The following is a 14,434-nucleotide window of genomic DNA, read 5'->3' on the forward strand; positions in this document are numbered from 1 at the left end:
CTGACAAGGAGGAATGATTTCTCTGATGGTGATGAACCTGTTGAATTTTTTATTGCAGAGGGCAGTTGAAGCTGAGTCATGAAGTATATTTAAGGCTGAGATAGGCAGATTTGTAATCAGTAAGGGAATCCAGAGTTATAGAGAAAAGGTAGGAAAGTGGAATTGTGGATTACCAGATCAGCCATCATATCACTGAACGGCAAAGCAGATGGGCTGAATGGCCTATACCTGCTCCTACGTTTTAGTCTTATTATGCTCTTAACTTTCAAGGTCATTTAGGCAGGTTAACTGAATGGTGAAGGACGTATCTGTGTAAAAATGAAAGTTTCCTATTTGTTCATGGGATGTGAGTGTCACTGACTAGGCTAGTATTTATTGTCTATCCCTAATTGACCCAAGGGCAGTTTAGAAGTGACAGCCTAGTGGTATTATCAATGGACTATTAATCCAGAGACTCTTAATGTTCTCAGGACCTGGGTTCAAATCCCACCATGACAGATGAACCATAGCATCTCTACAGTGCAGCAGTGATCTGTAATTACCCTCCAAAGAGCATCCCACCCAGACCCACAACCCTGCCTGGGGTTTTACCGTGGCCAATCCATCTAACCTGCATATCTTTGGACTGTGGTGGGGGGGGAAAGCCAAAGTATCCAGAGGAAACCCACGCAGATACAGGGACAATGTGCAAACTCCACACAGACAGTTGCCTGAGGGTGGAATCGAACCCAGGTCCCCGGCACTGTGAGGCAGCAGTGCTAACCACTGGACCACTATGCTGCCTCACGTCAACCAAATTGCTGCGGGTCTGGAGTCATGTGTAAGTCAGACCACTTAAGGATGACAGATTTCCTTCCCTAAAGATCATTAATAAGCCAGATTAGTGTTTATCACAACTAATTAGCCTAGCTTTTTAATTCCAGATTTTTTTTTGAATTCATATTTCACCATCTGCCAGGGTAGGATTCAAACCCTTGACTGCTCTGCATGCACCAACCAACGCAAACTTCTGCTTGCCATCTATTTTAATGCCCCCTCCCACTCCCCTGACGACATGTCTATCCTTGGCCGCCTCCACTCAGAGTGAGGCTGAACATAAACTGGAGGAACAAACCTGATATTTCACCTTGGAAGCTTACAGCAAAATGGCCTTAACAGTGACTTCACCAACTTCAAAATCCCTCCACCCCCAGCCTTGTTCCATGTCCAGCCCTACCCCTCCTGACCTGACCTAACCTGTCCATCCTCCTACTCGCCTATCTGCTCTGCCCTTCCCAAGGACCAATCACAATAACCCCCAACCTGTATCCACCTCTCACCATCTTTCCTACTCTTTGTCCCATTAGACCCATCACGCCCTCCACCTCATTTATTTCTGGACTCCCCTACCCCTCCCCAGTCCTGATGAAGGGTTTCGGCCCAAAACGTATACTTATACCTGTTCCTCAGATGCTTTTCCAGCCTCACATCTATAAACTTCAGAACGTTAGCCTGGTGCTCTGGATTACAATCTAGTGAAATTACCATTAAACCACCACCACCTCTTTTTATTCTGAAAAGTAGAAATGCAGAGCTCTTATTGAATGGTGAGAGGTTAGGAAATGTTAATTTCCAAAGGAACCTGACTGACCTTGTTCATTAGTCATTGTGACCTAAAATACAGACGCAGTAAGCTATTAGGCTAGCTGTCAGTATGTTGGCACTTCTTGGAAGAGGATTTGAGCACAGGACTAAAGATGTCTTGCTTCTTTAACTAAATTTTCACTTTAGTTTTGACTAACAGCCGTTTAAGACAAACAGGAAGCAAATTTGGACCCACCCATTGCCATACAAATGATTTAATTCTCCTTAACTGGATCAGACTACTCACCCTTTGAATACCATCGGGAATGTAATAGGTTATTTTCAAGGTCAGGTCTCTAATAAATCCAGGTAAACTAATGTGCAGAAGTGCCGACTCCATGTTCCCCAGACATTGGTTTTCATTTTTAATTGAATGTGCGGTTTGGTGGCATTCTGGACAAGATGATTCAGGAATTCTGGAACATTCCTTACACAAATCGTGACCACAGTCCAACTTTACTAAGCAACCACCTTTCTTACAGGCACTGCAAGATGTGGTTGATTTGTTTAGTTCTTGCGCATCCAGTCCAATGGCTGGACTTCTGATTTGACTTTGCTGAGAATTTCTCAACAGGTTCCATTCCTGTGATGTTGTCACACTGCTGTTATCATGCTGCTGTGTAGATGCATCTTGCAATCGGTCTCCTGAATCTGTAGCTGTTTCAGAGGCATTTGATCCATCTCTATTTTGTGGGAGCACTGATGTATTAGTGTAAGAAAATACTGGTAACGACTGTGTGCCACTCTCCAGTTTACTGCAATGCAAGCCATCTCCTCTGTTGTGCCAATGACTTTCCTTCACCAGCTTGTTGGCTGTAAACTGGAACTTATCAGGCAGTGCCTTCTTTGCCTTGATTCCCTCTCCCTCTCCAATGTGCTTGATCACCTTCTGACTTTTAGAATCCCCCTGATCATGAAGAAATGGAAAACTGCTGTATTCTTCAAAAGGCTTTGGTGATTTCTTCTGATCTGTAAATGGATTGTGCTCCTGCCTTGAATTTGACCTAGTGCCATTGTTCTCAATTGAATGCTTTTTCAGACTCTCCTCTTCTTCAACACCTGGCTGGGAATTACAGTTCTTTTTGGGATTTCCCACCACCTTCCTGTGACCCAAACTTTCAATAAGTTCTTGATCTGTCTCCAATGAAGAAGGCTGTTTCTCTAGTTTTTCACCTTTTCTCAGGCTGGTCTCATCCATGTGGTGCACTGGAGTCCTACTACCATGAGGACTCTGACCCAATAATGAAGAATATTCTGTAAATTTGCTGGGAACCTTCCCCTCTGTATCTTTGAATGGCTCTGTACCAATGAATGAGTATGGATTAGAAGCTGCTAAGGAGACAACATCTGTCGCGGAGAATGTATCTTTTAACTTGGGTTTAAAAGTTTCTGTAACTTTCATGCAATGTTCATATGTGGCAATAATTTTGAAACCTGTCTGTTCTTTAATGAATTTTACTTTTGGAAAGTTCTTTTTCAGACTACTGTACCACTGATCTACTGTTTTCTGACTGCTGTGCTCAATTCCAAGATCTGCATATGAAAGAAACTGCTGAACCAAATTCTTCATTACCAATGTGTAAAATGACAAAATGTCCTGCTTGGCAGCCGTGGTATTTGCTTTATTCACTGCACTAAGTTTTACAATTGTTATATCTCCCTGCGTCTGCTCATTCACCACAACTTCAGTTTTACTACTAACGTTTCTAATAAAAGAATCATAGATGTCTTTCAGGTATGACCATACAGTTGACTCCACTGGAAACTCTTCAGTGAAGTGCTCTTGTTCGACAGGTTTGCTTTTGGTCATGCCCTGGAAGTTGTTGCTGAAGTCTCTGGAAGGCTTTGGTTTTAGTAATTCTGAAGTGCTACTGGTTCTTCTCAAGAATGGTTTGAATGAATGACCATCTGAACCTTTGGTAGTCAAAGACTGGAGTGTCTGCATGTTGCCTTGCAGGTCTCCCTGATGAAAGAGCGTACCCGCTGATGTTTCAAAGTGATATGGCTTGATAGGACCATGGGTTTTGTTACTTTTGGAGTACTGGAAAAACTTGTCGCCTTTATTTGTACCAACAACGGAAGAGCTTTCGTGTCCCCTGAACAGAATGTTATCACCTGCTTTGTCAGGGCTCTTAAGATCCTTGGACTGAACATTTAATACTGAAAAGTCTTTGACCATCTTGGTAAGAGAGTCTTCCCCTGTTTTTTTAGGTAAAACAAACTCCGCCGTTGCACTTGTTAAGGTTTTGTCAGCTGAAGTAAATATCTGACTGTCACTACTACGGCGCCTCCGTTTTTGCTGAATTTCCGAAATCGAGCGATGTTTGTTATCCTGTTTACTAATCTCGATGCTGTGGCTTGTCAGTAAATTATCAGTTGAACATGTTTGCTCAGGTACCAGAGTCAGGTCATCTTCAGCTGATCTGCTCCCTGTCTTCAAAGGATTGATGTTTTCCCTTAGATCACCAAAGGTTGGAGCCAATTTGTGATCCTTTCTGGCATCTGCCTTTGGGACTCCCACTTGCACAAACACATCATTGCCGTCGAATTCCCGCAGAGATGGTGGTACACTGCTGATACTAGCCTGACCACTTTCTGAATCTCTCCTTGGAGCTGGATGCTTTCCTTTTTGAGATTTTGCTGCAAATTCTTCCTTGCAATCCTGTAAGTACTTCTTAGCCAGACAGCAGTCATCTGACGTGCCTATTAAGTAAAAATAGTTTTCATTTTCATTTAAATTTATTTTAGGGAACTGTACCTGGAGGCTTGCACAGATGGTCTGGAGGAGAGACATATCTGAAGTTATATCCTTCTTGTAAATCTGTTCCTTACGAAGTCTAACCTCAAAGTTCTGGTAGAGTTTAGAAAGTTCTTGATGTGCTTGCAGCATTGATAGCTTGCTGTCCAAACAGTCAGAAGTCTCTTGCAAAATTAAGGTGGTGATGTCTTCACTGGTAATATCCAACACCTTAACGTGGTACTGACAAAGAATATTTTCATAGCTGTCTTTATAAAATTTCTGAATATACTTGTAAATATCCGAATCCATCAATAAAATGTAATCTTCAATATTCCCCATATGTTGCTCTCTGCCACGTTGAAAGTTGATGTCTTTTTTAACATTGTCATTCTCAGAGCCTTGCACACCATTTTTAGTTCGCAAATCTTCTTCCCCCTTGACGCTAGAGTCTACGCTTAATTTCCTAGCAGCTTTTCTGATGCTGTCTGAATGACCCACAGCACTGTTTTCTGATTGATCGTGTTGGAGTTGCTCAGCTTCATAAGAGCTGCTGTTGGTTTGGTTGGGTTTTAAACTGAGCAAATGGTGAATTTCTCCACTTAGTTCCTGTATTTGAGAAAATTTTCCAGCAACGTTGCATTGTTCTGCCTTCTGATCAAAACTAAATTGGACATCACTATATTTCTTCTGCAAGTATTTCATTAATCTTTTTCCACTGAGAAGTTTTCCATAATCTATTGTCATAGAAATATGACAGATGACCTGCAAGAACATTACAAAAAACACATTTATTGCATTCTATGATATGTAATTAGGCCCGAAAAAATGTATCTGCCTATGCTAAATGAAAACTAATGGTAAGAGTGGCTCTTTCTTCAAATGCAATTTGATCAAATGTTATTTCAAAGGAGAATGTCCTTCTTGCCAACAGAATCAAAGGAATATGAAAATGTAAACAGCATTAAAAATGGGAAGTAACACTGACAATATTTACCTCACACAGATAGCATGGGTATTTGTTTGCATGCAAGCCGACCTCAAAAATACCCTCCAGACAAAGGATTTAAATGTCAACTATGAAAGTGAGCTGCCCATTAGCTGTGGATAGTTGTCACCTACGTCAATCCCGAGCACAGTTTGCTTTGTTTGGGTGTGTCCTAACTCTCCCACATCTTCACAACACAGCCCATATTCCCTACTTGATTAATGCAGCCAATTACAAGGGATCAGTGAGTAAAACTTCCATTGCGGGCTGAGAAACTGAAGTTGCCTATTATTGCACAGCTAACGTTCATGGCAATCACTTGCTAATGACTCTGTGTAATGTACAACGTGCCTTGCTGAAAACAGGAATCAACTTCTACACCAAATTTATGCAAAAATATGAATTATCGGCAGAAAAAATGATGGTGCCTCATACACCAGGCCAACTTGTACCCTATGATCAATGGAATGCATACAAACATTATCATAAATGTGAACTGTGCAATATACTCCATGATAGTCATGAATATTTGGAATAAAACTCAATGAATGCCTACTAGTCAATCTCCTGTGGCACGCTGTGTGGTTTTCATGTGCCATGAGTGGTCAGGATATGATGACATAATACAGTTCCTGTTTTAATGTCCTATATCCTGTCCGTAATTTGACAGCTGTGTAATAAATGGCTAGCCAAATTTCCCTCTTCACATAGCATCCTCATTGCCCAAAGTTTGCTAATCGTAGCTCAACCCTTAATATTGCAAAAGAAAAAGGCAGCTGCCAAGAACTATCACAGCCACTCCAAACATAAGACCACAGGAGCAGAATTAGGCCATTCAGCCCACCAAGTCTGCTCTGCCATTCGATCATGGCTAACATGTTTCCCAAATCCATTTTCCTGCCTTCTCCCCATAACCCTTGATCCCCTTACTAATCAAGAATCTATCTTTCTCTCTCTTCAATACGCTCAACTTGGGACCCCCTCCACAGCCTTCTGTTGCAATGAATTCCACAGATTCACTACCCTCTGGCTGACAAAATTCCTCCTCGTTTCAGTTCCAAATGGTTCTCCCTTCACTCTGAGGCTGCAACTGAAAGTGCACTGCTAGCTAACACATTCTAGCTAACTGAGCCAATCGATTCATTTATTTACACTTACATTGGAAAATGCCTATGGCCACACTGCAGTACTTGTGCTGTGAAAGAGGGATATAATTAGCATGACAAATTTCCAGTGGCAGCTTGCATTGTAAATGTGAACACATATAATCAAGGAACCAGTGAGAAGGGATCACAGATGAAATTTTTGATTGATTATATATAGATATAAAATGGCACCCTTTGTGATTTCATTTTATTTCAGCACAGTAGACTGAATTTAGCAAGCAGTCCTAATACAAGATAATTTACAACTAATATCACAATTCAAAACTATTTCCCAACAGCTTGTACAGAAAGCCTCAGCTTCATTTCAAAAGCCACTATGTCACAGAAATCAGAAAATATTAGAGACTATCCTGCTTCTCGTAAACATTTTTGAGTGTATTTGCTATTTATCACCAAATTGCTGTAATAAAAGTGTCACATTTACTGAAAATATATATGATCCCCCTGCTGAACATGTTGCACTCTGCAATCTGTAAGATATGGTGTGAGAATTGACTTTTACAACGGATGCAAGATCTAAACCTCAAATGTTCCTCAAATATGTAAAATAAATGCTGGATTTTGAGAATATTCAAGTAATTCATCAGTTACCTGATCAACTTTGATCTCAGTACAAGCTGATTCTACTTTTAATTTGTAATGCTTCCCAGAAATTAGAAGAACATGATTTTCCACTTGGAGAACCCGTTGAGCCACTAAGAAGGAACAGAGAATATTGGTTATTGTTAATATTACAAGCCTATGCGCATGCTGAAATTGGCAGCTGTTAACTCAACCACAAAATAGGACTCTTCAAGTATTGTCTCTCTCATCCTAGGACCTTTATTTCTTTAACAAAGTCTCACCGCACCCTCCCTCCAAAACCACCAATATTTCAGGAGCAAAGGTGACCCCCACCACCCAGAATTCTTTTGTCTACTACCAACCACCTTCTTAAACCCATTCCCCTCCTTCCCGTCTCTCTGTGTTCAGAGCTAATTGCTATCTTTACCAGCCATTCACTTGCCTCTGTTGCTTCCCTTTATCCCACCAAATCATAACTCTTCCAAGCCTTCGCCACCAATCCAGGCCTGAACAGTTTCTGTCCTGGCCATCTCATGTCCTTTTCAAACTTATCCCATTCACACCTTCTGCACGCTCGATGCAGTTCCAACGTAAAACTCCTGACCACTCAGCTTTCTTTTGAAATCGTGCCAGGAACAAAGGAACAACTTTTTAAAGTAATTTCACAGTGCACAACAAGCAAGGAACAAAATCAGGTTAGGGTCAAAGCTCATGCTATGCATTGTATATTTTCAGAATCAGTTTAAAGACCCACTATGCCCTAACCAGGATCAAATATGATTTGCCTGTTGATTTCATCAAGATTGACACACTGGTTTGCTTCTAGACTATAAAACAATTTTTTAAAATTAGTCTCACAATTCAATATTTGTGATTAAAATTAATCCTTGATGGTGTAAAATGCCTTCTCTCCGCAGATGCATTTTCTCTTGCTTATAAAACAAACACACCCATCAGCTCTCTTTCCTTGCAATCTGCGCCCATTCGCCTTACTTTCCAGGGAATCCATGGCCCAATCAGTAATCGCCAATTCCACTCCTAATGTGTCAATCTGTCCCAGAATTCCACTTTTGAATCGCCCTAATACTGTAACAACAAAAGAAAGTCACAAAACGATGCATTATCTGTCTTCCTTGACCTTTCACTATCACTGAGTCAAAATCCTGGAATTCCTCTCTCAACAGCACTGTGAGTGTTCCTACACATCAATGCAGCATTTCAAGATGGCAGCTCAAAACCATCTCCACAGCAATTAGAGATGGGCAATAAATGCCAGCCAGGTCAGTGATGCATACATCCATGGAAGGAATAGAGAATGTGGTAAATAAGATACAATCTGTCCCAAGACACAGAAGGTCTAACCTACTTTTGTTAACTTGGAACATATACATCCATATTATGAACATTCACCTTGATCTATTTTTGTTCCCTGTTTGTCGTGCACTGTGAACTTCTTCTCCAAAACCTCTCCTGTTATCCATTTAGTGGTATTGCCCTCACCTGATCCCATTCTTACATGCTTGATCATAATCATACTGTCCCCAGCAATGTCTTATCTTCCCAACCCCATGCCATTACCTACAAAGTGTCTTGCGTACTTAATCTTTCTTATTCGTCATACTGCTGCTGCCCAGTTACATCATATGCAGCCAAGCAGACCATCTCCCTCATGTAGGCTGATTACACCCAGATCTTCCATTCTGCCATCCCTTCGTCCAACAGTTCTATCCTCTCTCCAGCCACCATCTCCAGCTGAATCTGACTGTCTGCTACCAGAGCCCTCTACTCAACTCAACCTGCGCTTTTGATCTTATTGTCCACTCCACCACCAGGACTGTCAACCTTCATCGCTGTGATGGGGAGGCAATGGCCTAGTGGTGTTGTCACTGGACTGTTAACTCAGAGACTCAGATAATGCTCTGGGGACCTGGGTTCGAATCCTGCCACAGCAGATGGTGGAATTTGAATTCAATAAATATCTGGAATTAAGAGTCTAACGATGACCATTGCTGATTGTCAGGAAAAATCCATCTGGTTCACTAATGTCCTTTAGGGAAGAAAACTGCCATCCTTACCTGGTCTGGCCTACATGTGACTCCAGACCCACAGCAATGTGGCTGACTCTTAACCGCCCTCTGGGCAATCAGGGATGGGCAATAAATGCTGCCTGGTCAGCGACACCCTCATCCCGGGAATGAATAAAGAAAAAAAAATCTGCCCCTGCATCAGTGTAGCTGCTGCTGAAATCCTAATCTGCACCTTCGTCATCTTCAGACTCAATGACCACCTGGCTAGCTTCAAGACACTACAATAAAAAAGACACAAAAATGTTGCACATTGCCAAATCAGAGGAGGTCATGTGCTGAGAGGATTAGTAGATAGGAACTCTCTACAACTGTAAACTGTAGGAATACAAGACTTATTGTAATAATCACAGGAAAATAATGATTCAGTCACTAATATTGTACCTTATGACATATTGCACAGTATGACAGCAGTCATTTACTTATTTTTTTCAAATATTAGATTATATAAGATCAAAGATACAACATACTACAGTCGCACCAGGCTCACTCGAACCACTGTTAAACATCTAGCTGGTGTATCGTTAAGTTTGTTTTCAAATGTAGCACAATAAGGGATGAAGGAGTGGAAGAAGAGTGAGATGAAGCAGGTGAGAATCATCTACAGCATAAACACCAGTAGTAACTGGTTGGGTCAAATGGCCTGTTTCTGTGCTGTTAGTTTCTATGTAACTGTGCCAGGAACAAAGAATAACTTTTTAAAGTAATTTCGCAGTGCACAAGAAGTAAGGGACAAAACCAGGTTAAGATGAATGCTCATGCTATGCACTGTATATTTTCCAAGTTTCAGAATCAATTTGAAGACACGCTGTACCCCAGGCAGGATCGGATAATGATTTGCTTGTTGTTTTCATCAAAACTGACACACTGGCTTGCTTCCAGGCTATAAAACAATTTTTAAAATTAATCTCACAATTCAATATTTGTGATATAACGTAATCCTAGTTCTCACTGTCTATTTAATTGATGCCATTATGACCAGCCTTTATTGTTTTCAAGCCACCTGGGTGGTTATACTGGTGTATGTTCTGGGCTGTTTGCTATTATGCCAGCCTTGTACTTTTCTTTTAGCAGGGGGCTATTTGTCAAATTACTCGAAGGAATATTGGTGGTTATGTGTGTTACGATTAACAGCAGAATGCAGAGACAGTGAAAGATACTCAAAATCGCTCACACAAAAATTAAACAGAAAATTGCCCTTTAACTCATTTTTTGCCTTCGGTAAAGGTGATAGTTCCTGGGTAAACTGTTCCGTATAACTGACTGGATGAGATTCTGCATGACCCTCGGAGACTCAGGCTTTGTGCCCTTGGCCTGCTCCATCCTGTCTCAGTTTTTCCCTCAGTATGCTGCTCTGAGGCAAGCTCCCACATCGTTTAGACTTTCCCTGTCAGTAGTGCAAGATGTTGGAAAAGTCTGAGACAGCACCAACCCCATTACTTAGAATCAACATTTGTTCCAATAATATTCTACTTATTGTGATTTGAAGTTCTGAAAATTCTTTCATAGGATCATTGGGCACCATTGGTTAGGCCATTACTGTCCGTTTCCAATTGCCTTTGAAAAAGTGGTGAATTCACACGTTAATTTGAATTGTCTGATCATTAAAGTTGAAACTGATGATAAAAGAAACTGTTCTATTAAAATTGCTGAGATAGCTTAGATTAGTGCCCTTAGGTCCTAGTCTCTCCTACAAGTGAAAACATCTTCTCCATTTCAACTCTATCCAGGCCTCTCAGTAATTCTGTAAGTTTCAAAGAGAACCCCCTCATCCATTTAGCACAGACCCAGAGTCCTCAACCACTCCTCACTTATCCACGGGATCATTCTTGTAATCCTCTTCTGACCCCTCTCTCAGGTCAGCATGTCCTTCCTTAGATACAAGGCCCAAAACTACTGATAATATTCCAAATGGGGTCTGACCAGAGCCTGATACAGTCTCAGCAGTACATTTCTGTTCTTGCATTTTAGCCCTCTTGAAATGAGTGCTAACATTGCTTTTGCCTTCCTAACTGCCAAGTGAACCTGCAGGGCAGTATGACCTCAATGAGCAACACATACAAAACCTTCCTCTTGTGGATTGTAGCCTATATATTCAGGTTCAGCTCACTACGGGTTTGTTCGATTCTCTCATCGCTCTTTACTAGAATGTGCTGCTTTACCTTCTGCCTCTTCAAAGACAATGAGAGCAGACGTTGGCGATTCAGATGGGAACAGGATATCGGTGATCTCGCCTCCTCCATTCTTGGACCGTAAAAAATGAATCATGAGTTTATCTTCAAGATTCCGTTTTGAGATACCCGTGGGTAGATCAGACACTTGAATGGTTCTATTCATTGTAAACTGTGAAGAAATCGTTTCGTTAAAACCTGACAGGAATGCTGCAATTCCCTGCATTACAACAGTGGGCACATTTTGCAAAAAAAGCAAATTTGTTTTAACCAGCACCTTATCAATCAACACTCTCATTAAACCAGCAACAATTATATACCCGAAATACCAGAAGTTTACTGTATTACCATGATCTCGTCAATGTTCAAGTAGTCAGTTGTGGGGTGTGAGTGAGAATGCTCTCTGCCAGTTAGTTTCATGTGAGGCAAATTTGCATTATTATTTAAGTGATTTATGCTGTAAATAAAGTATAACAGTATAGCCACTGCATTACATTTCTATTACTTAGAGTGTGTTTTCACATTGATTATGTGGACTTCTTGATCAACTGGAATATTTAATCAACTGGTACACTTCTGGTCCCATAGAAGCCGGTTAATGAAAGGTTTGCTGTACTTAATTAGCTCTTGTGCTATCCCAAAGACATTAAATGTGCTACATCAATGCAAACTTTCTGTCTTTTATACAACATGTATTATGAGTTTTATCAAGCAGGAGAGGGTCAGTGAGGTGGCTCTGATATTTATGCAATCATAGTGATGATTAAACAGTAATTGATGTCACTTTTGGAGAAAGGTTACAGGATCAGTATGTTCTTCATTTATCAGTTGATTTACATGGAAGAACACTAGTTACTATTCAGCAAAGTATAGTAAGCACTGCCAGTAAGTATGATACTGTGTATTAAATGACCATAAAAATTAGAGTTTAATATGACTCATTCAATCACGGGGTCCTTTGAAATATAACTACATAAAAGATGACAAGTCTCCAATATTCACAATGCAGAGGAGGTTTACCGGTATGTTACCAAGGTTGGGAGACTCAGTTATGAGGTAAAATTGGAAAAGTTAGTAAAGTTCCTCTTGAGATAGGGAAGGTTAAGAGGTAACAAAAAAGACTTTCAGGATAAAAGGTTTTGATAGAGTAGAGAAAAATATTCTCTCTCTGGTGAGTGAGTCAATATGCAGGAGTCATAACCTTAAAATCAAAGGCGAAATATCTAGAGGGGAGATGAGAATTATTTTCACTCGAGAATTGCCACAATCCAGAATGCTCTGTGTGAAATGAGTATGAAAACTAATTCCATAAAGAATTCTTAAAGGGATTTGGACAGTATGTGAGGATGAGTGACTCAGTGGGTTACAAGGGCATGTGGGATTAAGCATAACATCTCTTTAAAAGGGATAGGACTGGATAAGTGGTTTCCTGTTCTGTGAGTTTCTTTGATTGTAAATACAACGGCTACTACAATGACCCTGACATTTCAGGTTCTCCTTCCGGTTTTACATTGGTATTTTGAGATGCGATCAAGCCTATTATATTTGGCAGACTTGTTCCGAAAGGACCCTATATGAAAAATAAGAATAAGGACAATGATGAAATATACAGCAGGCTGACCAACAGCTGACTACTAACGCATATAAATGAAGGCTCTCTACTGCAAACAACCACCTCTTTTTGATATAGAGATAGTAGGAACAGCCGATGCTGGAGAATCTGAGATAACAAGGTGTAGAGCTAGATGAACACAGCAGGCCAAGCACCATCAGAGGAGCAGGAAAGCTGACATTTCGGGTCTGGACCCTTCTTCAGAAACCCGAAACGTCAGCTTTCCTGCTCCTCTGATGCTGCTTGGCCTGCTGTGTTCATCTAGCTCTACACCTTGTTACCTCTTTTTGATATGTTCTTTTACTGGTAGTTTTAATTATCTATTTGTCTCTGGTTTTAAATCAGCTTTGTACAGTTTAATAGCTGAAAAACCTTGTCAACTGCTGTAGACAATAACTGTTAAAACTGTTGCACGTGAAAATGATACCAAGCTTCGCTTTTCCATACTGATTCTCAGGCTTTAGGCATTGTTGGTATTTATGGACCTTCCCTAGTTGCCTGACTATATTGTTTGCTTGACTTCTCCAGAGGGCATTGGTGTACATCTGAATCACAAGTAGACCAGACTGGGTGAGAGTGGCAGATTTCCTTCCCTGATGGACATTACTGAACCAGTTGGGTTTGCACAACAATCTGACAAGACTCATGTTACTAACACCAGCCTTTACTCTGCCACCTTTTTAAAACAGAGTTCAAATTGATGTGAAGGGATACCAATTCATGTTGTGGAGTATCAATCCAAGCTTTTGAATTATGTAGTGTAACAGGACGCAGACTAAGCTACTGCATCCACATCTCATCTTCCTCTTAGGCAGACATTCTTCCATTGCAAAGTTGTGAGTCCTGAGGTGACTGGATCCACACACCCTGCCAGAGGTGGGGTAGGCAGTGTTTGAAGAGGCAGGTGGGTAGGAGGCTTGGGTTTCTACACACTCCTTCAGCTGTTTGTGCCTGGCCTCCACCTGGGCCCGTCAGACATGCTCAAAATGGACAGCCCCTCATGAGGAAGCTCAGAGTGCAGAGTTTACTTTGGGAATCTTGTGCCAGGGATGGAGTCAATACCACCCAACCAGCACAGCTGATCAACTGTAGTCAGCATCTCAATACTGGGGACATTGGTTTGAGAGAGGACAGTGATACCGGAGCTAGTGAATTCGCAAGATTTTCCAAAGGCAGCACTAGTGATACTCCTCAAAGGATTTGCTTTACATTGACCACATCTCTAACACATCCAGAACAATGGGTAACACTGCTGCTCTGTACTCTAGGAGCTCGGTGCTGGGTTTTAGGTCTTGTAATCAGATGGTCTGTTCAAAGTAGAAGAGGAAGTGAGGAGAGATAGTAGGAACAGCCGATGCTGGAGAATCTGAGATAACAAGGTGCAGAGCTGGCTGAACACAGCAGGCCAAGCAGCATCAGAGGAGCAGGAAAGCTGACGTTTCGGGCCTAGACCCTTCATCAGAAAAAGGGGAGGGGAAGGGGGTTCTGA

General features: G+C 41.2%; 1 protein-coding gene across 1 annotated transcript in view; it reads right to left on the reverse strand.

Moving 5' to 3' along the window:
- Window positions 1-14,434, reverse strand: part of si:busm1-163l24.3 — a 24,202-nt gene that overhangs the window by 8,461 nt on the left and 1,307 nt on the right. The window contains exons 3-5 of the mRNA XM_048614358.1: window positions 11,325-11,505; window positions 7,106-7,209; window positions 1,871-5,125 (exon numbers count right to left, since the gene is read on the reverse strand). Coding sequence (XP_048470315.1) covers window positions 1,871-5,125; window positions 7,106-7,209; window positions 11,325-11,499 — 3,534 coding nt within the window. The 5' untranslated portion in view covers window positions 11,500-11,505. The remainder of the gene's footprint in view (window positions 1-1,870; window positions 5,126-7,105; window positions 7,210-11,324; window positions 11,506-14,434) is intronic.

The sequence above is a fragment of the Rhincodon typus genome, chromosome 30, assembly GCF_021869965.1.
Source record: "Rhincodon typus isolate 14 chromosome 30, sRhiTyp1.1, whole genome shotgun sequence".
NCBI lineage: Eukaryota > Metazoa > Chordata > Chondrichthyes > Orectolobiformes > Rhincodontidae > Rhincodon > Rhincodon typus.